This window comes from Scatophagus argus, chromosome 12 (genome assembly GCF_020382885.2).
Source record: "Scatophagus argus isolate fScaArg1 chromosome 12, fScaArg1.pri, whole genome shotgun sequence".
Classification (NCBI taxonomy): domain Eukaryota; kingdom Metazoa; phylum Chordata; class Actinopteri; family Scatophagidae; genus Scatophagus; species Scatophagus argus.
Window position 1 is genome coordinate 17040210 of NC_058504.1, and position 25735 is coordinate 17065944.

Here is a 25735-nt window from a genome sequence, read left to right on the forward strand (position 1 = left end):
AAAATAACACTCTTTATGTTTGAGTCATATCTTCCAGAGATACTAAAACACATTTAGAAAACAAACATAAATTACAACTCCAATGCATTCTAGTAACAATAGAATATATTATGCATGTCAGAAGGCACATGCTTTAAAGCTCTGAAACACTATGAGGCATCCTACAATAACTGCCGTGTGGCTGGAACGTTGGAGTTAGTTTGTTGGTCAAGAGGACAGAGACCAGACAAAGGAAGAACATGAAGAACATGAGAGATCAGATATAGATATCATCTAAATCCATGTGTTTCCAGTTTGTGTGTGTCGCCAGATTTGTCTGTCTCTGCATGGTCACAAATGTCGTCCACTCTTAGAGCTTTGTGTCGCTGTTCATACCGACAGTTTCTGTTTTGTCAGCAACAGACTGACTGACATAATTTTGCATAGGATCTTCTTGAGCGTCTGTTTCTTTAGTGAGGGTGTCTCGTTCATCCTGTATATCAGAATCTGAGTTTTGAGCTGTGTGACTGGTCAGGCTGTTGGCAGTGTCAGAGTCTGAGTCTTTCCCATGTGTTTGATTGTGGTGGGTCTGCAAAGTGTCAGTGGAGACGCTTGTGTCTGAGATCTGCTCCTTTGCTATATCAAAGGACTCAGTAAAAACACTGTCACTGTTTGACTGACTGGTGATGGTCTCCGTCTCAGACCCGGAGGCATCCAGAAAAGGACTATCTGTGTGTGGAAGATTAAAGCTGTGATCTTCTTTTCTACTGGTATCTCCACTAATAGTGTCTGTGCAAGCATCCTCTGTGTCTCCATGCATTAGACAAGTTCTTGGACATGAGATGTTCTTACATTTCTCATTCTCAGGCATAGAAGTGAAAATGCCAGCACTGTCTGTACTTTTGACATCAGCATCAAAGTCCTTTTCCCTCTGGTGACCAGGCTCTGTGTCTGCATCTTCCATGTTTTCCTCTCCGGCCAGAACTCTCTTCAGACTCTGGGCTCCATCTCTGTAAACTTGGCACAGCTGAGCATCAGGCATGTGGTTGCCATGAATCTCAGCCAGCTTCATGTACACCACATACAGAGCCTCGGGGTTAGCTCTGTCCTCCAGGGCTGCTGCCAGAGCTAACTGGAAGTAGCCCACTGCATCAAAAGCATCCTGGAGAGGGTGAACAGAGCAGACGTCAGAACCTGGTGTTGTCTAAATCAAACACATGATCTTCCCATTTGAAGGTTAGACTTTTGATCTCCACCGTTTATTGGACACTAGATGAAGGTGAAGTCAATGTTATTGTTTCTCTGCCATCATTTTTTTTTAATGGGCAAAAATGTGCCAAACACACTTGTAGCAAGAGGAAAATCTAGGTTAATGTTTTCCATTAATGGTCTTATTTTGAAATATTTTGAGGACATTTTGACAGGAAATTCATGCATTCATCAGCAAGGGAAAGAAGCAGATATTGTTTAAAAAGAATTAGATTTTAGAAACTGAAGCTAAGATATTTATTAAAGGTTGATTATCTTTATCATTTAACATTGTTGTGTATTTTTCTAAACACTTGAAGTGTGAATGAGAACTTTTACTTGAAATAATCTAATCATTTTTTATTTTTGTGTTTCATATTTGAGCATAATTAAAAAGGTAAGGCTGTTTTTTTTTTAAATTCCACAAATTACTAACAGAGAATCAGCGTCAAAAAGCATTTTTTCTGTCCATTTTTTTCCTTTTTGGGTGCTTTCATTCAGTTCTCTCTTCCCTCACTTCCTGGAAATGAGCAGAACTGTCAAATGATATGCAGCTAAGGATTTCAACTTGGCTGAAATCAGGTCACTGAGGACCATGAGCTTGGCTCAGGGTCGCCGCCTTAAACCCTGAGGCCACCATGACACCCTGTCACAAAATGTTAATTTCCAAGATAAATAAGATATTGTTGTTTTCTCAAGTTTGCCCATATATTTTAAAATGGTTGATTTCCTGTCCATTAATCTGGAGGTTATTGCAGGTATAAAGCTTGTGTTTTTAAATTTGGTGGAGGAGAAGTCCAACAGAATGTTAATTTAAGGAACATGCATGTATGTTCTCTCTGCTCGCAGAACACTGCAGTACATTTGTCTACCTTTAGCTTGTGTAGCGTGAGATTGCCCAGTCTGCAGTAGACCTTAGTGTAGTAGCGAGCTTCCATAGGGTGCTGCATTATGGGTGGACAGAGGGCCAGGGACTTGAGGTAGTAGTTTTCTGCCATCTCATACTGCTGCAGGTTGTAGTAGATTGTAGCCAGTCGGTGGTAGGCTGTTCTCTCATTTGCATGCACACCTGAGGGAAAACAACAATGGTCTCCACTGACAAATTACATCTAAACCAGCTACATTATGGTTACTGCAGCTGCCTTTGCCTAATCATTAAAAGTTTATTAACAGTCAAGGCACTGATTCTACTCTAGGCCATGCTAGTACCTGTTTCTCCAGCAATCTGAACAGCCAGCGTTGCATACTGCAGAGCCTCTTCCTGCTCTCCCTGGTTCATTAACAGCTCAGTCAGTTTACTCAACAAACGGAACTCTGAATGGATGTCCTTGATGCTGCGTGCAAATGGTAGACTGCCATCCTGTAACCAAGTATGAATAATTCAATTTTAATGAGTGCAGTAGTGCCAAACCATACATTTTAATGGAATCAAAAGAAAACCACTGTTTAGGATGGAAAATACTGCATCATGACATCGAAACTTGGAGACAGACGAAGTACTTCATATGTGTCGTATTTTGTGTCCTCTTACCCTGTAGAAAGGCAGCGATGCCATCTGGTTGTGGTGGCCTTTGAAGTAGACGTCCCCTGCCTCCTCATAGATGCTCATGGCAAAGTGAGGATCATTCATCCTCAGGGCTATTTTCACTGCTGCCTATCAATCAAAACACAATGTGAGTCAATGTTTGTGATTGTAAGGGAAGGCCAGTGATTTTTTTTGAGGGGGGGGGGGGGGGTTAAACAATTTGCAGATAAATGAGCTGATAAAAAGTGAAACTGGGTGCCTGTTTTCAGTGATCATTGGATTTGTGGAGGAGCACATGTCAGAAAAATGAGAATTAAAAGAAAATAAACACAGACTGCAAGCTGTTCACAACATGTAAACACTGTCATACGTCCCCTCCTCCTCACCTGCAGGTACATGTCAGCCAGCTCATCCTCATGAATGAGGTAATAGATGCGTCCCACCTGTAGCCATGTTTCTGACTCTTCCTCTCTCTTGCCCAAATCAATGGAAATCCTCAGGCTCTGCTTGGTGTAATCCAGAGATTTACGAGATGATCTGCAATACAAAACACAGAATTAAGAATGCTTTGATTTTACAAACAAACTAACAAACCAAGATATCGTGGAAAAGCTCGATAGAGAAGAGGAGTGGGAAGAGGCACCTTTCAGTGTTGAGTGAGAGGTAGAGACTGCTGAGGATTTCCAGATGCTCTCCTTCCAGCCTCTTGTCCTTCAGCTCTCTGGATACCGATACACAGTGCTCATTGTAGACGATACTCTGGCCATACAGTAGCATGTCAGCATACAGACGACTCAGTGCCTTGGCCACGACCATCTGACCTTTTAGAAAATACAGCAAATATGTTACCTTATACCCTGTGACTAAATACACTGTGATGCCCCCCCCCAGGTAGTTTGAGGTAACAAAAATGCACAAGAATCCTAAATCCTACATACTGGACCTACTGGTTTTTGTATGGACATACTTTTTTTACCATCTCACAGAGTCAGCTGTTTTTCTTGTTTCCGGTCTTTGAGCTAATCTAAGATAACTGGCTGCTGGTGGTATACATGAAAGTCAATATTTTGGTAAGAAAGCAAATAAGGGTATTTCCCCAAAATGTCAAGATATTATTTTAATCTGTTAACTTGTGCTTACTGTATAAGTTTCTAGCATGAAGAGCAATAAGCAGCCCCATTTCATAACAGGCCCTGATGTCATGTCTCCTCCCTCTGTCTTTGTAGCTCCGCCCCAGCCAGAGGTAGGTCTGAACATGCTCCTCATCTGTGGGACTGTCCCAGAGCTCCAGAAAAAGATGCAGGGATCTGGTGACAGAATTAGGATCACAATAAGTGACTCATTGTAAACTCTTTCTATATATTGAGCTAGTGGAGTTTCCTTGAGCAAAACTTTAAACAGTAAGACAGACCTGACCAGGAAGCGTTCTGCCACCAAAGATGCCCCCACATCCAGTGCCAGGCAACCCAGGTTGGCCAGTGCCAGAGCCTGGTTCCTCTGGTTTCCACTTTCTCTGGAGATTACTAAAGCAGAGTGGAGATGCCAGCCTGCCTCTCGGATGTGACCCTGCCGCCTCAGACACAAAGCTAAGAGGTTGTGGATCACTCCTCTCTGCGTGGGGCTGTCAGTGCCCTGGAGAGTGATGTACACACAGAGGCAAAGATTGTACATGAAATTGATACAGAAGAACTGGTAGTGCACATATCCAGGTGAACAGCATTATTCGCTGTACCTGAAGTGATGTGAGCAGTGGCTGTAGGACACTCTGAGCCTTCTCAGCTTGGCCTGTCAACACCAGCAGCCACCCGAGCAGCACAGAAGCCTCAAAACTCTCCTCCTCGTTGATGTGGGCTCCTGTCTCCACAGCTTGTTGAGCACATTGCACTGCTTTATCTAGAGCTTCATACTGCTGGTAGATTGAGGCCAAGCCCTGACATAGGTCCCTCTGGGTCTTCATGTCCTCCACTTGCTCAGCTATAGCGAGGGCCTGTTGTAGGTAAATGACAATCTGGGCAGGGAGCAGGGAGGTTCCGTCCTTCCAGCACGGGTTGAGGCGAACAGAGTTTTTGACAAACAACCCGATCCTCTGGAATGCATCGCGAAGGGAGTGGTCTTGTCTTGAGTCCAGGCTCAGAGAGGCCAGTGCCAAATAAGGCATGTATTTACGATGATAGAGCCAGCTCAAGAGCCAGTTGAGGTCCACAGGAACAATAGGTCCCCCCTCAGCGGCAGAGAGAGTCCCTGAGAGAAACTGGAGTCGCTCAACAAAGGGAAGGGCATCATCAGTCTTCCTGAGATGTAGGAAGAGACTGGAGATGAGATAGCAGATGCGAGCCTCCAGGTGTTTTTCCCCCATTACCACTGATCTTCTCAGGAGCAGCTTCAGCACTTCAATCTCATCTGTGGAGGTGAAAGTGTGGCAGGGGAGACAGAGGAGCAAAGCGCTGGCCTTCTCAAGAGTCTGGGGTAGTTTGTCTGTCATACGCTGTTTCAGGTAGACAGCAGTGAGGTTTGTGAACAGAGCAACGAAGAGTGGCGTGTCAGCAAAATTGTCCACGCGAACACTGAGAGCCTCCTCGTAGTACACTCGAGCCTGAAGAGAGGAGGAAACAGTTACTGTAGGAGCTGATCTCAAACAGATGTCGTCTGCAGTGACAACTCCTCCGCAAGTAGAATGACAGTAGAATTATGAATGACACTGTTTTGTGTATTGTGGTATGATGCCAAGTCACTTTCTTTACCATGTTAACATTTACACAACACACGTATTAATGCTGGAAATTAACCTGAGAGAACTTCAGCTTCCTGGCACAGAGTCTTCCCAGAAGGAAGCATGCCCGTCGATGTGCCCAGTGCATGTGCATCCTCTTGGCGCCCTCCCTCACGCTTTCTAGATGCCCTGATAGCTCGTCTTCAGTCTTACCACTGAAGGTCACCCACAGGAAGGAATACTGCAGGTCGTACAGAGGCAGGAACTCCTCCTGGAAAAAAAAACAGCAAACAAAATAATCAAAAAGTGTGTCTTGACAGGCTGGTACAGTGCAAAAAATCTTTTTGAATAGTCGCCACTGTGTCTTTCCCAGCACGCTTTCTCACTTTTATTTGATTAATTCAACTAGATTTGCTTTTGTTTGGTTTTCTGCTGGAAAATTTTGATCACAATCTGTTAAGACAATGCACTGATATAGCCCACTTTGTAATTTAATGTCTTTGCACTGCCAAATCAACTTACATTTACTGAATCATTTTGATAAGTCATAATATAGTAAAGGCACGACAAAGATCTGCCATTTCATATATGGTGGCGATGAAAGCAATGTGAGTGAAACCTGCTTTTTTCTGACCAAACTCAAAATAGCAGCTAAATTGTCTGACTTAAAATGACCACATTATATTTGTTACACTTGTTTTTGATCTACTAGCTGCCATAGATATATAATATATAACAACAAGAAGAAAAGAAACACACACACAAAAAAAAAGTCCAAAGGCTATAATTTGTTGCTATGCTTCTGTGCTTGGCCTTGTAATGAATAAATAAATCAGCGGAGTTGACCTGGAAGCATTCATGGTTGAGCAGTGTCAGTGTGGGCCCACTGTGCTCAGAGTCCTCTCCCTCCCAGCAGTTCTCCTCCAAGAAGAGAGGTGGGTCTTCCTGGAACTCATCCAGTTCCCTGAATGTATCATCCAGGCTGAAGGACATGCGCTCCCCTTCCTGTGGCAAAGGATTGTGGGAGTGATAGAGTGACAGACGAGGATGGGAGTGAGTGAGAGAGGAGCGAGGAGAGGAGTGGTACGGGGGTGTCCCTCCACTTCTCTCTGACATGAGGCTCTGACGGGTGCTTGATGATATATTATGATCTAGGAAAAAGACAGATACAGTGTGTAGCAGAGAGGTTGGTTTGTGCATTGAAATTTTAAAGCAATTTAAATGCACTTGGCTCATAAACAGCTGTTTTCCTTAATAAAGTGAAAATCATTACCATGTTTTGGCCTATTCCTGATATACATGAAGTCAATCTCATCCAGTCTATCTAGAAACACAGAGGATAAATCATTTTAAGCATCATTTTGTTCAGCTTGGGATAAGGATGGAAACATTTTCCCAGAAGGAAACACTAACAGCTCCAGTGTTTAGCAAACAAGCAGGAAGTGTAAGTCAAAACATGACCTACATATAAATTATGACTCAGTGGTGAAATCCTTCCCTTCCCCCAGCCCAGTTAAAAGCACAATAACTCCTGATCAGACAGTTGTTCCTTCACCTAGTCTGTACACAGAGCTGACGTCAGATGAGAAGAGTCTGTCCAGCAGGCCGCTATCACTTGGCTCAGAGCTACATGGGTTAACCTGAGCAAGGCTGGCCCTCTCCTCATCAGTCAGAAAGACCAATTGTCCATCTCTGCACAAGGGAAACAAAGGCAGCATTATCCCATTTGCTGTCCTCACCCCATCCACCCTGTCCAGTCTGCAGATACACTATATAGGATTTCATAAGAGAGTAGCACAACACTATAAGTAAGAGGAAACTGAAGCTGAAATGACACACAACATCATCAAGCCAGAAAGTTCAAGCCACACCATGCATGTACAACAACAACAAAAAAAAGAAAATTCTTACAGGGGTTTGGTGTCCAGAGGCTTTACATGAGCCTTGTGTACAAAACCAATGTGACCCGTGGAAGTGTGTATTCCTACAAACACGCCCAAGCCTCGGACCAGTAGACCCCGGATCTCCACAACGTCACCTTGACTTAGCTGAAGCTCATCTGGACCCATGGGACTGTAGTCAACCACTGCTACACAGGAACCTGTCACTGAGGTGTTTGATGAGGAGGACAAGCAAAAGGCATGAGAATATTGAAGTAGGTATGTAAGAATGTTGTCTTATCTAGAAAATGACAACATATGAATGAAGTTTAAATGCTTTAAGTGCAAACAGGTTTGAGTTACTAGTGTAAACAACTCAAGACATTAAGCCTACTTAGTCACAATTTATTTCCACAGTTTTGTGAGGGATTTTTACTTGACCTCACATAACATAAAACCAGGAACTGAAATATGTCAATATGACATATTGACATATTCAACATATGTGTGTCACATGCAGAATCATAAAAACCAAACATGAATGCGTCTGTCTTTGGATAAGTAGCGAAATGTCATGTACATTACAGCTGACATTTGACAGACACTGAGCAACATTAGCATTCATTTGGAGTTGTGTTTTCGTCCACCGAGTCCGGTATGGACTTTCTGAAAAATCCTTCAACAAAATATCTTGCTTTCAAACTGCTAAATGCTCCACTGTGTCCAACAGATAGTAAATGTCCATAAAGCACACCGCTTGATATGAGTGGCTCATTTCACAATAACACATTCACATTTTAATTTACTGTATAAAATACCAGTATAATAAATGATAGTAAAATATTTCCTTTATCTATGAGGGTGACTTTTTATATGAATATAGAAACTTTCATTCTGATGGAACGGGTTTTAAGCCACTTGGTCTCAGCGTCCCATGGTCAGATCAGGAGACATGGTTTTAAGCATCTATGTCAGACTACAGCTTTCTCTATACGAGTATACAAAACAGTGTGTTGTATGTGTAGACGTGTATTAAATGCAGAGTATCTTTACCGATAGAATGTTCAAATGCTTCCTTTTCTATTGGTGAGCATCCAGTATTGCCTGGGTACCTCCTCAGGAACCACCTGACCAATAAGGAAGTATAGTTTCACAAAACCATGCCCACTTAAACGTTTCAAAGTTCACAGTAGTGCTATTCTGTTCATTCAGCCACATTCTCTGACAAGCAAACATGTTAATCATATCGCTGCTTACAGTATGAATCAAGGACTCACTGATAGAAGGGGTAAGGCAGTGGTTGCATGGCGTTGACTGGCACCAGGCCATGGTTTCCTGTGGCAAGCATGGTGCCCTCCCACATGTCTCCCTGTCCCGTGTCCCGGACCATCAGCAAGTCATTCCTCTTGAATGAAAGCTGTTCCTCGTCTTCCTCATCCTGCTCACGTCTTGTGCATAGTGCCTTAGCAAAGAAGGATCCTGCAGAGAGACTGATTGATTAGTGGATAGATTAGAGCTCGAGAAACCCCCACACGAACATGTACCGACAGTACAAAAACTGCATGTGTGGATCCAGACATGCAAAATGTTTTCAGTCAGCTATTTTGTGTTGATAAAAGTCACCACACTTTAGTTAAAGATCAGCAAAAGTTCTTCAGCGAGTGCGCCCTCATTCAGTCACCAGCAAGTGATGGATGTTTTATATCCCTCTTATTAAGTTAATGTAATTCTCATCACTATTTGCCAGCACTGCAGTCCTATTATACATTTCTGTGAAGCTTTTGGCCTCAGGGAAATGTTCAGGAGAAAGTCTGTGTAGACCGGACTGAGGAAATCAATATATATTCCTGGTTGGAAGCAGAATAATACTTTTGCTTTAAAGGAAAACCTGCATATTAGTGATGCATAAAAAATGTGAGCAAATTGCTAAAAATCATTGGTGTCTAGTTTTAACTCAATTGACTTGAATAGTACACAAAAGGGCAGCTGTGGCAATTAACAGAAATGAGACCACAATTCAAGCTTATAGTTAAAAGTCCATTACACTTAAGACATTGGCTGTGCACAGTGACACACATAAGCTCTTCTAATATTAAAAAGACCACTGCTGCTATAATTTGTTCAAAGTCATATGTGGCAGCATATTCCTTAATCTTTCATAGTGTTAATTGGGGTCAGCAAAAATGGATTAAAAGTCAAGGGACCAAATGGAAGTTCTAATCAGTTACTTTATAATTGCACAACATTCAAGATAATCAAACTTATCATAAAACTTCTACTTTCTTAAAATAACAGAACAAAACTGTGTTACTGACCCTCCTGGAGTAAAAGTCCCAGATAGAGGGTTGCCAGATGTTCCTCATCCACAGTTACATTGATCTCTAGGTCACTGAGCAGCTCTGGGTCCAACCAGAAGGACTGATCACACAGGAAATTCTCCAAGCAGCGAGCCACATAACCTGCGACAGAGCACATGCAGCTACTATATGGTATACTACTATATATCAAATATACAAGTATATGCTAATATCACTGAATACTCAACAAGAAAACTTTATTATGAGACTATGATGAAAATGAGAAGGACAGCAATACAATAAATGCAGAAATACAATACAAATACAAAAAAAAAATTGAAGTCCTTAAAACACCTGAATGCTGGGTTTCAAAGATTTGTTTCCACAACATCAAATACTCTAAATAAACAGCAAAAAAAATAAAGTTGAAAGTCTTAAGGTAGTATTTTCATAGAGTTTACTAGTCAAATACTCTTCTTTTTTTCTGTCTGTGTGGTTTCTTTAAGAAAGAGAAGCCAACCACTGTCTTCAGATGGTTTAAATTTTTAACAAGTTCAACCTATCCTAATCAGTGAGAAGAGCACAGACAGAACACAAATCCAAATAAAGTTCTTATTAGAATTAACAGATGCTGAAAACAATCTGCTAAACTTTGGTAAAATATTTTATAGTTTATAATAGGGAAGTATATTTCATAATTTCTTACCTAATGCTAGATAAGTCGAAAACTTCCAGATTTCCTCCACAGTCTTGAATGTGAGTACAAAGCTATCCTTCTCAGCATGGACAGAGACCAGACGTGCAGACAAGTCCTGCAAAAGCAAAGTTTCATGTGTCAGCAACAGAACACCTATCCATCTCCCCAAAGTGCACAATACATAGAGAGTACAACATTTTATATTGCATTATGTGGACTCCTTATACTGTATGTTATAATGCACCTTGGTTTGAGTTGCACAGTACTTCCTGTGTAGTGTGACTTACTTTAAAGAGCTGGATGACGTCCTGGCTGTTGCTTTCCACCACTCTGAGCCGGGTGCGTAGCGCCTCCTGTAGGGCGCGGTCGGGAGACACACTGGAGCGCCTCCGCCCAGTGAACAACAGCACAATTTCTAGGTGAAAAGATAAGAGGAACACTCCACTTCATCAATCTTGGATTTAATTGTTTCTTCTTGTGAAATACTATGCAATAAAAAACAAATCCAAAGCAAATAAGCTTAACAGGACACAAGAGAAGAGAACAAGGGAAAAGACTTCATATCCACTGCCTTCCAGAATTAACTGATAAAGGTATACACAACCAATGTATTTAGAATCTTTGGCCAATTCATGACATTTGCATAAGTACATTGTTGTATAGTTCTGGCAGTAGTCAATGCATAAAGAAGGATAAAATATGATAAAACTGAGACAGAAATGCAAAGTCTGTTGTCTACAAGCAAGAGAGAAACAAAACTTTCATAAGTTCATTAAGATTTTCTGCAGGAGCTCATATTTCAGCGAGATGCTCAGTGAGCACAATGTGTGTCCTCACAGGAATAACAAAGCTATTAGGGCCTCTTATTGGACTCTCAGTGTGGCCATTTAAATCCATTTGAGAGGAAGAACCTGAGGGAATGTGGTAGATGGAGCTAGACTGCTGAGTGAGTAAAACATTAGTAGACAGGGAAATGTGCTTCATCAGTATGCATAAATATAATACACGGTAAATGCTTTTGCATATCAAAGATAGCAAGTTTAGACAGGCTGATGTAAAAGTTGATTTCTTCTGTAGAAACACACTACAAGTCAAGCAATGGACTATGTTGAAAGCATCCTTAAATGTACCTGAGGAGAATTTCTCCCCCAGGGACACGGTACTGCCTCTGAGGAAGGCCTCTTTCTTCTTCCAGTAACTGTCAGGCTCCACCTCTCCTTCACCTGATTCCACCACTGGGCCATCCTCCTCTTCACCAGCACCTGAAAGACAAAGCAAAGTCAAGTACAAAAGCTACTGGATCAAGTTCAAATCATCATTTTTTCTGATTCATTGCCAAAAAGGATAGCATACATGACTTTTAGGACAGAAAACCCAATCCAGTGTTGGTTAAGCCAGTGTTTGCCAACCAGAGGATTGAATTTTTTTTGTGTGCTAAAAACAGGTGTGTGTTTACATGAAAACAATTTTATCGAAAGGGTCATCAGGGCTGCTGAAAGTAAGCTGCAATTACAATGTAAGTCTCAGACTGTTGTGGAGATTTAACTGGAAATGTTACCAGCTGACACAAGATGGCAATCACTGTTTTTAAGAAACCACACCTGTGGTTAGTATGTTGTCATATGGTACATGTCTAACATGTAAATTTTAACAATGGCTTCCAACTATTGTTTGATTGATGCACCCCATCAGCCCTGTAAGATGAACTCCACTAATTCCTTCATGAACACCATCTGTTGAATTCCAGATTTGTTAATTTCATTTCATTTTAAACGGAATGTTGAATACTATTAATGATATTGTGTCATTCTGTATATTGTCACAAGTCACGTTTTACAGTAAGTGTATTGTTATACCACATTTCATGGACAAAGGTAGTTCAACATGTTTTACATAATGCGTCAACAGAGACATAAATAAATGGGTAAGATTTCAAGAGGTTCATGATGAGTATTTGAGGTTCAGTCATAGATGGTTCTAGTTTTGGATTTAAGAGTGAGATTTAAGGGCCAGAGCTGTTGCAAGTCTAATTTCTCTTTGTTCCAGTTCTTCAGTGCACATTCGCTAAATGCTGTTCTTCCGTGTTTAGTTTGCACTCTGAGAGTTAACGCCCCTTTGCCAGGTGACCTGAAGAGGCTAAAAGGGTTCATATGGTAAAAGACTGTCAGAGAGGTACTTTGGTCTTGAGCCATTCAAGTAAACTGTCTATGAAAGTTTATTTGGGCAAGTTAGCATTCATGCTGCAGTATGTGACGTGGCAGAAGCTAAACATTTCAGCCATTCATCCATTAATGTAAGCTAACTATTTGATCTTTTATACCGTTACTTTTAGTTCTCTTATTTATCCATCTTCTGTTTAGACTTCTTTGCTTGCTTGTTTACTAGGTTGCTTTGTTTAGGTGCTACAATTTAATCAAGATGTCAGCATATACCTTAGAAAGTTCTATGGATATAATATATGCATATATTTTAAATATATTATATATATATGGTTGAGCTGTTCCACATTTTTCCTTGTACCCCGCATGGCAAGTGAAAAAGTACCCTTTATTTGGGAATCGACTGACTTGATTGACACAGAGTACTTAGTAAGTTAGCTGTATCTCTGCACATGAACAGGATCTAATACTTTTGAAACCTATAAATATCAGCCAGGTGGATGCATAATAGTTGGCTATTGCAGCAGTGGTGACGGGCTTCCCCTGATTTTTTCCATTGTGCAGGGAGGATGTCCCAAACACTTCCTCAGTTTGTGGCCCCAAATCAGCAGCACAACTCAAATGAGTCTCGTGTTGTTGTTTTGGCTCCAAACTTAAAGAGGACTTCATAATAATATGGTTTCATATTGATAAAGATGTTCAGTGAACAATAGTTTACCTTGAGTCATGATGTCATTTCCTGAGAAGTGTCCATTTGCTCCACTAAGAGTATAAGGTGGTTCCCTCCAAAGAGCATCCAGCTCAGCAGGAGAAATGTCTGTAAACAAGGAAACAAATCAGTTCCTGAACCTGAATGTGCAAAACGCATTTACCCCCCTTTATGCCACACTTATCAGTAACTTTCATAATCAGTTTCTCTGAAGGATTTTCAAACAGCACATTTTAAAGGAATCATCATTTTGAGCAATGCACATATTCGCTTTCCTGCCAAGAGTGAGATGAGAACATTGATACCATATCTTCATATCAAATATGTAGCTGGAGCCAGCAGCTGGTTAGCATAGCTTAGCATGAAGCCTTGAAACACAAAAATAAGCCTTCTAACAACTCTGAGGCACACAAGCAAGTATGTTATATTATGCTAAAAACTACAATTCACCATTTTTCAGGATTATGTGCCCAATTATTTCTTGGCTGGGAAGGTGTGAGGCAATCAGGGGCAACTCCACGAAGTTCAACTCCAGGTCAAGAAATAGTTCAGGCAAATAAGCCCACACAAAAAGGTGATTGAAATGACTTGGATTGCTAATTCATTTTTTTCCCCTATGGATTAAACAAACAAACAAACAAGCTAATAAACATATAACATGCCAATCAATTAACTTTTCCTTGTTCCCAGGCAAGCTGTATCCAATGGTATCAATCTTCTCATCTTGGCAAGAAAGCAAAGTAAGTTTTCAACATTTTCCAAAATGTTGAAAATAGGCTTTTACATTGGTGTTGGGTCGAGGAGGGTATAATATCACTGGGGGAGTTGGGTGCAGCAGTGTCTACCGGTTCAAGTCATTGGTTAGTCCGAGGAGTTATCTGGATTCGGAGGGATGTTGAACACACACAGGCCCAGCTGGGACACTCAGCGGCTCTGACATCAGAAAAACCCCCAAGCTCATGCAGCCGCCCTTCCCCTGACTCCTTCACGTTCGTATCAGCACAGTCACATGTTTTCAGACACACAGTCAGACACCATTTAAAACGAAAAAAATAAGATAGCATTGACAAAAAAATGTAGCAACTTGTAGCAAAAGTAAAAGTATAAAAGTAGCAATAAAATGCTACTTTTCTTCCATGCTTTGTCAGTGCAAAAACATGACACTGTTATCCAAATGAAAAGCATTCACAAAAACACAATGGGGTGCACAACTTAGCGATACAATGTAACATGACAGTAGGCCAGGAAGGACAAAAGCCCTTTCTTTTCCTTCCTACAACACAGAGCACAGTTAGCACCAACAGGACTGTCAGCACAAGCACAGTCATGCTGCTACTCTACAGAAACACGCCATTCTCTGTTTACCTTCTTGGTTAAGTGTGTTACCCATGTTATGTATAGACCTATGCTCCTGTCTATCTGAAAGTAGCACTCATGACGGTACAGTAGCAGCACAGAGTGGGCTGGGACAGACCTGTGAAGGAGGAGATGCAGAATTTGATGAGCGGTCCACAGCAGGCGGAGTTGAGCAGGGGTCTGCAGCAACAAGACGCCATCTGGCCCAAGAGCCAGCAGCTCCCAGAGATCAATGCCATCCCATCAGTTCCTCCCAGACTCTTAAACAACAACTCGCTCTCTTCCTCTCTGTTGGACAAGCCCCGTTTCCCTTCCTATGTCTGTATTTCCTTTCCTGCCCCGTTCACTCTGTCATCCCACCAGTTACAGACTACTGGAGTGTCTCATCTCCCCCTCTGCAAGCTGTAGCTCTTCTTCTTCTTCTTCTTCTCTATCTGTCTGTGTCTCTTTCTCTTTGTAATCCTTCTGTCTCTTGCTGTCTCCATCTCCCTCCTCCCACCAGCCTCTCTCTCTCTCTCCTCAGTAGCTGCCCAGTCAGTCAGTGAATGCACAAAGCACTCTCTGCATTTGGTATGAGTGTGTGTGGGGGTGCAGGCCTCAGTGACAGTTTCCCTATGTGTCCCCTACAGTACTTGTGTTCGTCGGGGTCAGTGAAAATATGCGCAGAATGTGTGTCACAAAGACAATGTGTGCGTCGTTTGTGAGCGTTGCTGGGAGAAGGTATTGCTGAGCCACTGTAAAGCAATGCCACATAGGGACGGGCTACAAGGTCACAGCAAGGGGGGGAAGGTCAGAGTCAGCCGGTGGCATAGATCACAGATCACGTTATCCACATCCATCAAACAGTTCAACACAACTCTGCTCTCTGCCACTGGATGAGTAACAGACAGATGATATGCCATAAGCACACCAGGACCACAAAGAAGAGAATATATGGGACCTGGAGTCACTTAAGGTCCATGAATGATTTGATTGTCAAAGACTTAATGGTGACGTAGACCCTGAACGAAGGATGTGTGTGACACAAACTGTGCCGTCCTGAGAAGTCAGAATCACTGACAGGTGAAACAACCTGAGAAAGAGGTAGACTAGAGGCTTCATCAGTTCATGAACTGATGAAGCCTCTTGGATAAGACAAATAAGTCCAGTTGCATTCGATTGAATTTCCTTGAGATAACCATGACCTGGATGAATGAGAATATTCACAGGCTTTCAGCACAATATGTTCACTCAGGGTTCATTAGTGGCTGACTTTAAAGGTGTGATGGGTGTGGCACTCCTGATCTCAGTGTGCCTTAATAAAGTATAACCGACGGTGCTCATGAATGTACAACAACCTGTAAAAGCCAACAAGTAAGCAAATCTCTTCATTCTCTATAGGTTGCAGAGAATGAGTTGAGACTGAGATTGAGATTAGGATGGATTGAATTATAATATATAAACACAATACAAAGCAATTCAAATTCTACTGTAAAATAGCTCTTTAATGTGGAAATATTTTAAAATATAATAATGTGATGAATAAAATAGACTAACACTGTTTCAGCCTGGCAAATAATGTCACTATCCTTTGTCTAAGGTTTAAGTTTGTATAGGAAGAGTTATGAACTTTTTTTGTCAATGCTATCTGATTTTTTTGTCATGTTTATGCTGCAGTCCTAATGGGTAATATATCGGGAAATATGGGGGAAATATATACAGCTATTATTCATGCATCAGTCTGAACCATCATGTTATATTGTTTAATTACCCCATCTACAGATTACTGACTGTAAAATAAGACGGTACTTTAAGTAAAACTGCATACTTCTCGCTGGATTAGATAACATGTTAATGATCACATTTTTATGACGATGTCAGACTCAGTGTTGCTCAGGAGCTGTGTGCTGAGCTGCGTGCGATGTCTGCCACCTTTCTCAAACTGGAGGCACTGTCAACTTTTTTCATGCTTACTCAACATAGGATAAACTCATGGATCTTCTGAATCTCTGCAAGACAAAACTTTAAAACTTCTAAAAACTTTTCTTCTGATGAATTCTATGGACTAATTACACACAGCAAGAGGCCAAATCAGCTGATAAGGTGATGGAAATACCCATTGTACAGTACATTAAGTGGCCACTGTACTGCTCAGAAAAAACAAATACTCAGAGTTTCTAAGCCTCCAGATCTTTCCACTGTTTGACCATACTGGAAACAAAGAGGCTGATGTTTTTGTCTGAGACCACTTTCTTCACCTTGTTTATGTGGTGGCTGAATGGTCATGATTGAATCTGTGTGTGTATCATGTGAAGCAGAAGGCTGTAAACAGGCTGAAGGCGTGTCAGGGCATATCCTGAAGCTCTTTAGACTCCCCTGCTTGTTTATAGTGTGACAGATTCTGTCTAATCTAATAAACACAAACTGTTCAAGGCTGAAATGTGCGGTCACATGCAAGGCCTTTGTTAGCACCAAAAGCTGCACAAGGGCAAACAGTTGTCTCCAGTGACATACACTTCAAAACACAGAGCAACATATAAACATACAAAAATGATGTTCAGTATTATGATTTCTGGTGATGCTGTGTACAGTAAGTAAGAACACTTGTTGATTTAGCCCTTGTCTCCCGGGTGCTGGGGTTTCAAACTCTTCCTCTGAAGATTGCACGCTGTGGACAGCATTATTAAATTCTCATACAAATAACACATATGATTAAAAACATGTTGAGCCACAAACACAGCTTACATTGCCTGTAATCACAGGAGTTGACGAGTCCAGTGACCACATACCATAATTGACCTTATGGTCTCCACGCAGTCTGAAACCACTGTAAAAGCCTGGACTGCAGTTGAGACACTCGGCAGTCCATGACAATAGCATTCAGCCTAATAAGAAACATATGGTGTCAGCAGTGTCTGGCTCCGTTCAAAAGCATGACAAGCAGGGGTTGTTTGGGGTGTTTTGCGGCTGTGTTCGTATGGGTGTACAGTGAGTTTGTAGATCTTCGAAAATGTGGTACAGGAGTTAACGGACAGTAATATGAGACGGGGGTTATGGTCTCTAAGTTTAGACTAGTACCCTGTTAGCTCCCTCACATGCCTGTGTGTCTGCGGCAGATCTCCCTGCAGGGTAGATTCCCACTATGTCTCCCACCGAAACATTGTGGAAGTATAAATACAAATTTGTCAGACTGAATACACCAGTTTTATGTCCAATCTGACATTATTCCTTTCATTAGACGTAGGACAAACACATGAGAATTATTATTACAGTCATTTCTTCTGCTCTTCAGGAGACTCTGGATACATTTACCTTTATTATCAAGTCATTAGTAAACAGAATAAGGAACTGCAATCACTACATTACAGTTCATTCCCTTTTAAAGCTCTGCTGTCCATTCTGCACCCTGTGGACTGACAACGACTTCATGGTTATGTGACTGAGTACAAAGTACAGCAGCGTTGAACCTGCTCAACAGAAGCTACGGTAAGACTAAGAGAGCAGTAAGTTGTTTTAAAAACAGAAATAAACAACTCTTACCTCTGTGTTGCTTCCAGCTCTCCTCTGTCAATTCATTCCTCATGTGCGTGGCAGAAAGTGTAGATCTATATATATCTGTCTCTGTGTGTGTGTGTGTGTGTGTGTTTGTGTGTGATTTCACCATTTAGCTGGTGAACTGCAGATCATGACAGCTGCCGAAACATCCGTCATACTCCAAAAGCACAGAAGGAAGAGGGGAAGCAGAAAAAGAAAGTACGAGTGTGTAAGTGAGTGAGAGCACTGCAGAGGCTTTCCCAAGCAGCATGTCACTGACTGAGTTTTTCTTTTTAACTCCTCCCATCATTTCTCTGGGACAAGGCCACAGCCTCCCCTTCTCCCATTTCTCTCTTTCTCTCCTCCACCCTCCAGGGTCATTGCATTTTAGTTTAGCTTTGAAGAACACAGCTATTAAACACATGGCAATTAAGCGAATCACCTTCCCATTTACCTTAGCAAGAGTACAATAAGCACAGTCTATTTCCTCATTCTGCAACACCCGTCACACCAGTTTGGTTTGGCGCACCCACAGTCAGAAGATTACAGAAGATTAAAGGAACAAGCAATCAGCTGGTTTGTACAACAAGATTGCATACCTGAAAAATCACTGTCTTCATTCCAGAGGTGCGGGGCCCTCAAAGTCCTGCTCAGCTCATCAATTCACACACACACAAACACATATATGCCGGCACACACACACACATACTGCCAGCATTCCACTGAGTTTACTGTAATGCCTGCAAATGAGAAGCATTTACCCTCATGTGCTACATGACGATTCAAATTGACCTCTCTTCAGCAGTGACACCTTTTCACGAGCCATTCCTGTCTGTGTGAGGAGAAACAACAATCTCCTGACTAATATTGCTTTGGTTTCTTTGGGACTTTTTTTGCCTGCTTAGTTAAATATAAACTATAGAACTGATTGTGTATCCCTAGCCCCCACTGAACCATGACAAAGTCACCCTGACCACAGAATATCAGCCCTGCACGAACATGTGAGCATGCAATTGGCTACGCAAGGCTGCAGGACACAGACCATTTATTCTGCTCTGTTTGCAAAAGTGTGTGTGTGTGTGCAGTATGTGTGTGTGTGAGAGAGGCAGAGTGGGAATGTGAGTGTATTGAATGGCAACACATTAGAAATAAGCATGATTGGGTGGAGACAGCGGCCGAGCATTACATGTTGGATGGCAGACTGTGTGTGTGTGTGTGAGTGTGTAGTTGCCATTGGCCATGTGGTTGGACAAAGGGCGAGGATTGTGAGGGTTAGTGAAGAATGCAGTATATTGCTGATCGGTGCTACAGATAGTGGGCACATGGTTTGAGTGTGACTGACAAACAAAAGGCAAAATACCTCCGTCCAGCATTAGGACTGCAGCATAAACATGACAGTGTCTCCATCAGGAGTTTAGCAGCTCATTAAGTGCAGAATTTGTGCTCAGTATTGTTTTATTTATACTGCTTTGCTTGCTTAAAGAAATCTGAGAGCACAGAGTGATGTCAGCAGTGTGCAGGTTTGTATTAACACATATCAAGTGATGTTTACCTTTATCGCAGATTAGAGGGAACTGGTGCCTTTGCGAACAGCGACAACAGTGTGTTGACCTGATGGCCTCCTGCCCTGCTGCCTTCAGAGCACAGGAAGGCCAGCTTCCTGTTTTTCTGCCCCATCGGTTTGGAGGACAAAAGCACAATGCAGGATTGACAGAGGAGCCAAATCAGCAGCCGGCGAGCGTCGGGCCCACAGTGCACCCACCTGCATCATGTCATCGCCACACACACACACAGAGTGGTGGCTCATTTAAATAACTCATTATCTTTTCACGACACTGACGTAGGTGATGACTTAAGATTAGTGGACGGTGAAAAGAGGAGAGAACAAAGAGTTTTTATTCAAAATTAAGAAACTGGGGCATTTTATCATTTGTATAACATTTTTTTTTTCACTGAAATCCACAATACAGTTTTAATAAGCTCCCTGCTAAAATGAGAAACTGTGTGAGGAAGTAAAGCAGATTAAAGGACAAAAACAGAACAACTTGTACAACCACTGAGCTGCAGAACCAAAGAGGTAAGAGGTAAGGGCAGCGGAGGGATGGAGAGAGAGAGAGAGAGAAAGGCGCCTCTCATATCCCTCCATTGTCCAGCTTCCTCCAGGCTTCAGAACCAGGGCTTCCTCAGGACACAGGACCAGGCAGTTACTTCAGAAAAAAAAATCAGAACACACACACACACACACACTGAGAGAGAGAGAGAGAGAGAGAGAGAGAGAGAGGGAGAGAGGAGTAACATATGAAAATATTATCAAGTGTGCACAGTCAGACCTGGTGCTTTGTAACAGTGATGCACACTGAATGTACTTCAGAGGCCACTAAAACCAGGTCCGGTCCAGGTCCAGTAAGTTTAAGTCCAGTTGTTTTCTCTGTAGTCTTAAGGTCTGTCTGACGTTTTGTTGTATTTGTTGAACTTCAGTTGCTTTAAAATAAATGGCTGGTATCGACCGAGACTGCTTGGGAAAGAGCGGATGGGTGTTCCACCATTAGATGGAGATCTTTCCACGCAGAGACCACTGATCCATTGAAAGCAAACAATACTACAGCGTGCGCGGTGCGCGGTGCGCGACGAAGGAAATCAAAGTGCTGGGACCAGTTGTATGTGAGCTGAGATGTCTGGCCTAAGATTTCAGACCCGTCAGAGAAATTACTGCTGCTCTACAACCAAACACACTGTTTTTACACATTTAACTCTCCTCCTCCACCGTGAATAATCCAATTAACTAATTTGCTTACGTTGACTTTCCAGAAGAGGGCGGTGTCATAACAATTTTAGCAACAAGCCGAGCCTCGCGCAGCAGAACAAACACCAACAAGTCCTCTCATCAAGTCTCCCCTCTGGTCTTCAAATTTATTTGTTTCAAGTAGTTTTTTGAGAGTTTGCTGTTTTATGCAATTTACAATGGCTTAACTGGTTCTTAAATTCATTTAAAATGCTTCGGGCGCTGAGAATGTTAGCCCTCATCTCGGTGTGAAAAATGAATGAAGGCGGACATTGATGACTTCTGAGCAGTTAACACTTTTTGCAGCGTGATGTGGTCTGTGGTGTCCCCAGAGCGCACACAGCAGCCCAAGGTGACGTCGCTTAACCCAGGATAAAACGAGAAAGCTGCCAAGTTACCCAAAACAGCTAGCGCAATACCGGAAACTGAAAAACTTTTCTTTCATAATAAAATCATGCTAATTCGTTAATGGCCTACTTGGCCTCCAGGTCCAAGTGGGATCAAATAGGCTGCTGGTATGACAGTTGCAGCAGTGCCTTATCTTGGCGTGTGTTAATATAAAAGTGCTTTAGTGTATGTAATCTTCATATAGCTTTAAACTACATCAGATAATGTGAAAGTTCGGAAATGATCTTGATGATCTTATACCTTATGCTTAATTGGAGGCTTCCAAATTTACTTGTGATGTGTTTGAACTGGTTTTGTTATTGTCTTTTCAGAATAATGAACAAATTAAGGTACGCCCAATGTAACACCACTGATATCAATTTAAGTGTTTGATACAGCTTGAAGGTATTTTATTTTGTTTCGTAATCACTTCAACGATTAGATACCGCGGTTTTGGCACTATCCGTTTTATTTTGAAAGTGACGGGCGGAACAGGAGTGCCAAGGCTGTGTTGTCAGTGAGAGGCGCACGGTGACAGCAGCGGTACACCACCGGGGAGAGCGCGGCGGAGCTGGTGTCAGCCAGGAGCGAAATGTGAAGGTGGAATCCGACTGAGCAGCATTGTTGTACCTGCCGACTGCTTCTCTGCAAGGAAGAAAAACACACTCACACACACGAACGACATTCCTACACAGCAGGAACAGGAGCTTTATATTCATTGGAAATACCCTCGCTTTATTTTTCTTAGCTTTTTTTTTTATATATTTTTGTAGCGCTCTTTCGGGCTCTTTCCACATTGACTGGGAGCAGTGTTGTAGGACAGTGAGGAGCATCATTTACGTTCACTGGATATTCGTTCTTAATGACTCAATTGGGAAGGAGTAAACTGTTCCGTGAAGATCTCCTCTCGCTTTATGGGATTATTCTCGACGGAGACGCTTTGTTTTAGATAAGAACACGTTGGGCATCATGAGTTCCAGCGGTAAGTCCGTTCTTGCGCGCTTTATCTCCACTTGAAGCGCAAGGACAATGCCGAAAGATAAGGGAAGACAGAAGAACTACCGTTGCACATTAGATGATGTGATGGAAGAGAAGACAGAGAGTACCAACCTAAAAATTAAGCCTTGACCCCTGTAACTGAATTTTACCCCAATACAACTTAATATGCAAATTTAATATAATAGCTATATTGTAATTTTCATCTACATGCAGGAAAAATGGAACTAATGTGAAGCATGACTCCCAATACAGCAGATTTAGAGAAGATGGGAGAGCTAATTATATATGGAGGTCAAAGTAGCCTTTGCACTGAGTTCATCCATAGAGGAACATTTTTGGGATTCCTCATCCACATAACAGCTGTTGCTTGGGCACTGCTAAGGTCTGCTTCTCCCGTCTTTCATCTTCTTCTCTCCTCCCTCATCCTCTTCCACCAGTAGTACGTACGACCTCTCTGGGGAGACCACCCAGGTTTTTCAGCTGTCTACTCTTCATGAAAGTCCACCTGTCTTCTAACACACGAGTTGCAGGAAACCCTTGAGCTAAAGGTCTCTGACCCAACTGCTGAGTTTAGTTCGCTGTGATGCAGCACATGACAAATAAGTCTGACAGCCAGAGGGCTTCTGTGCCCTAGACTGGCCCAGGGGCTGCCATGATGCTAAGCTGACCTTGTATCAGCTGACTGTGACCCTGATCCTCTGTCAGCTGAATCAGGGCTTTCCCTGTAGGGCTTGGTGATCAGCTGTGTGTGCTTGTGCACACTTGTGTGCAAACCTCCACTTTGTTATGTTTGCAAGTTATCACTGGTTAATTTACAAGGCAGGCCTCTTGATTCTCCAAGGAAAGCCTTTTTGAAGAAAATTATCCTCCACCCCTTAGCTGTCAATAGGACTGGTTGAGGTTGATGTGCGTCAGGTGCTCAGTGAGCTGAGGGTGTCATGTGCCTCCTGTCCTCCCTCTTCCGCCCTCTGTGTCTACAGGAGGAACCGGGTATTACTGCATCATTCATAATCTAGCCTGTCATTGTGTGCCACTACATTATTCATCCAGTGCTCTTAACCCTCTGGTACCGAGCCTTGCCTGACTGCTGGTTCCCATGCAGTGCGTGTGTTGGAGAGAAAATGTGTTGAATTCTTTTGTTAAGCTTCAAAATGCTTCAAATGCTTCTCTCAGCTGACATCAAGAGGTGGGGGAGGAGGAGCACACGCAGCCAGCATGTGGGGAGCTGTCACAGGCCCTCGTGATTTAAAAGCATGCGTCCACAAACAGAAATGCTCACGAATACAAACATCAACAACCCATCAACTTGTGGTTATACCGCTCGCATGTGATTTTGTCCGAACCTTTCTATGTCTGCATTTAACCGTGTATGGGTTAGCATTGTCACAGCAGGCAGATGGTGGTGTGACATGTGACTGTAGTCTGGCTTTAGGCGGAAAACACAGCAGGAATTAGAGCTGAAGAAAGAACATCTATCTCCTCTCCTCCTCTCCTCACTCCCATACAACAGTCAGTCAAACATATGTCCCCCTTCACTCTCAGCACTCGCAAGGTTTGGACATGAATGGGCCTGTTAAGCTGGGCTGCTCGCAGTGTTTTCCGCTGCATTGGGTGTGATAGCCCAGAGGCCATCGACACACGTAGAGTAATTACACACCACTCTGACTGTCTGTCTTCATCTTCTGGGCCTTCTATCTCTCATGGTCACTGGGTTTTGTGTGCATGTGTCCGGTCAGACTCTTATTTTCTGCCTGGCTGGCAGATGATGCAGGACTATGGCAGTTGTCAGGTTAGTTCTCATATGGAAAGGAGGGGTTTAACAAACACTGAGAAAGAAATAATGATGTATGATTATTCACGCAATAAAGATACAGTTTTGCAAGTATTTGGCCTGACTGATGAACCAGTCCGTTTCTGAGCTACAGTGTAAACATGGTACAGGGTTTCAGGGGAATAATAAAATACATGTTGACCAATACACCGATCATTGAGGTTTGGGACCTGAGGGGACCAGCAGAGCCATGCATCAAAGACAGCGCTTACAGCTCTTTCCTTCGCTCTCTTTCTCGTCATAAAGCAGAGAGTTCTTAAGCAGGAGACAAAATACATTTGAAAGACATTCCCATTTAGGTTTCTAAATTTTAAATACATTTGCTGCATCTTATGCAACCTATTGATCAAGACATATGGTTTGAATGAATCATAAGTATGGCAATTGAAAGATTATCACGATTCAAGAATTTTAATACAATACAACCTGCATGAACTGCTGGTACAAAGAACGTCACTGAACACACGCCACAAGCACAAGCTTTTTTAATAGCCTTGATTTTTTCAGTATGATAGCATACATCGTTTTAAACACTTAACACCAGCTGCATTTGCAGTTTTCACTGAGCTTTTGTCTATTTAGTCTCTTGTACAGTTTTATAGCCACACTTAACATTTATTATTTTTCATGCAAAAGCATGTCATAGTTAGATCTTCATAACGTGAGGATTTGCTGCTTTTCATTTTAATTTTCTTAAAATTGTTTTGAGGTTAGCTGGACAAAACAACCTTTGTGAAAATGTCACTTTTGAGTCTGGGAAATTGTGAAGACATTTACTACTATTTTCAGAATAATTACAAATCGATCAACCGATTAATGGAGAAATTAAACAGGAGATTAATGCATAATGAAAATAATCATAAAATCAATCAATGTTTTAGTGATTAGAGCTTGTAATGAAGAAGAGCTATTTCAGCAACCTCCCAGTGGCTACTGGCCTTATTTAATTAGTTTTAGCCATGTTAGGCACCAATGTTGGACCCTGAATCTAGCACTACCATGATTGTGCAATGCTGCAGCCTCAGCTGAAATAACCTGTCTTGCTGCTTTAAACCTGCTTTGGTCTGAAGTGAAAGTTTTGGCATCAGTGACTGCATGGAAGTGCTTTGAACTGAGCTCATCGTAATTCCTTAAAAGACTGCTTTGATCTGATGGTATCAATAGCAGAAAAAAATCAGTTGCTGATATAGCAAGCATCTTCTATCGAACACTGTTTGGCAAAGTGGATTGTTTTTAAGATAGCCTGTCATAGATAAAAGTGCCCATCAAGGGGAAATTATTTTTGACTCAATGATAGTGAAAGACAAAATGTCAGGGAGTCAAGGAGATCCTCTGGGAACCATAAATATTCACATAAAATGTAATCACAAGTACTTATTGAGATACACTATCTTGGTCTGGACTAAAGTGCATGAATAGTCAGAATGACCCACTGACAGACAGTGTCCTCCTTAGGCCCTGCTTCTCAAAGGGAAAATACTGTATATTAAAATAAATGTATAAATACAGAGAACAGTACAGACAATGGATATTTTCTGTGCTATTTCTTGACAGTTGTGTTTTATGGCAGAAACAAGGGTTGACACGGACAGGAGCTGTATCATATATGATTCCTGCTCTTCTGCCTCATCTGGTGAGCAGTCCAAACCAGAGCTAAACACCA

The 25735-nt window shown here is 42.1% G+C and overlaps 2 protein-coding genes across 7 annotated transcripts in view; one reads left to right on the forward strand and one right to left on the reverse strand.

Moving 5' to 3' along the window:
* Window positions 1-18692, reverse strand: sh3tc2 (SH3 domain and tetratricopeptide repeats 2). 5 transcript variants are annotated; one of them, XM_046405555.1, is made up of 22 exons: window positions 18673-18692; window positions 13214-13312; window positions 11467-11598; window positions 10624-10751; window positions 10346-10451; window positions 9658-9801; window positions 8620-8821; window positions 8396-8469; window positions 7374-7569; window positions 7018-7154; window positions 6736-6786; window positions 6309-6613; window positions 5539-5733; window positions 4485-5345; window positions 4164-4384; window positions 3893-4059; window positions 3396-3573; window positions 3139-3289; window positions 2759-2881; window positions 2437-2587; window positions 2100-2296; window positions 1-1141 (listed from the first exon to the last, which is right to left on the reverse strand). In XM_046405555.1, exons 2-22 carry the CDS (start codon window positions 13221-13223, stop codon window positions 350-352), a joined length of 4521 nt encoding a protein of 1506 aa, XP_046261511.1. In that variant the 5' UTR covers window positions 13224-13312; window positions 18673-18692; the 3' UTR covers window positions 1-349. The 5 variants fall into 5 exon arrangements, with proteins under 5 accessions (XP_046261511.1, XP_046261508.1, XP_046261509.1 ...); XM_046405552.1 differs by lacking the exon at window positions 18673-18692 and adding an exon at window positions 18080-18632; XM_046405553.1 differs by lacking the exon at window positions 18673-18692 and adding an exon at window positions 14679-15662.
* Window positions 18693-20918: 2226 nt separating this feature from the next.
* ablim3 (actin binding LIM protein family, member 3) overlaps window positions 20919-25735 on the forward strand; it is a 41337-nt gene continuing 36520 nt past the window's right edge. Inside the window, exon 1 of one of the 2 annotated variants that reach the window (XM_046406119.1) lies at window positions 20919-22224. In XM_046406119.1, the coding sequence (XP_046262075.1) occupies window positions 22212-22224 (13 nt within the window). In that variant the 5' untranslated portion in view covers window positions 20919-22211. The remainder of the gene's footprint in view (window positions 22225-25735) is intronic. The other variant, XM_046406118.1, reaches the window with a different exon arrangement.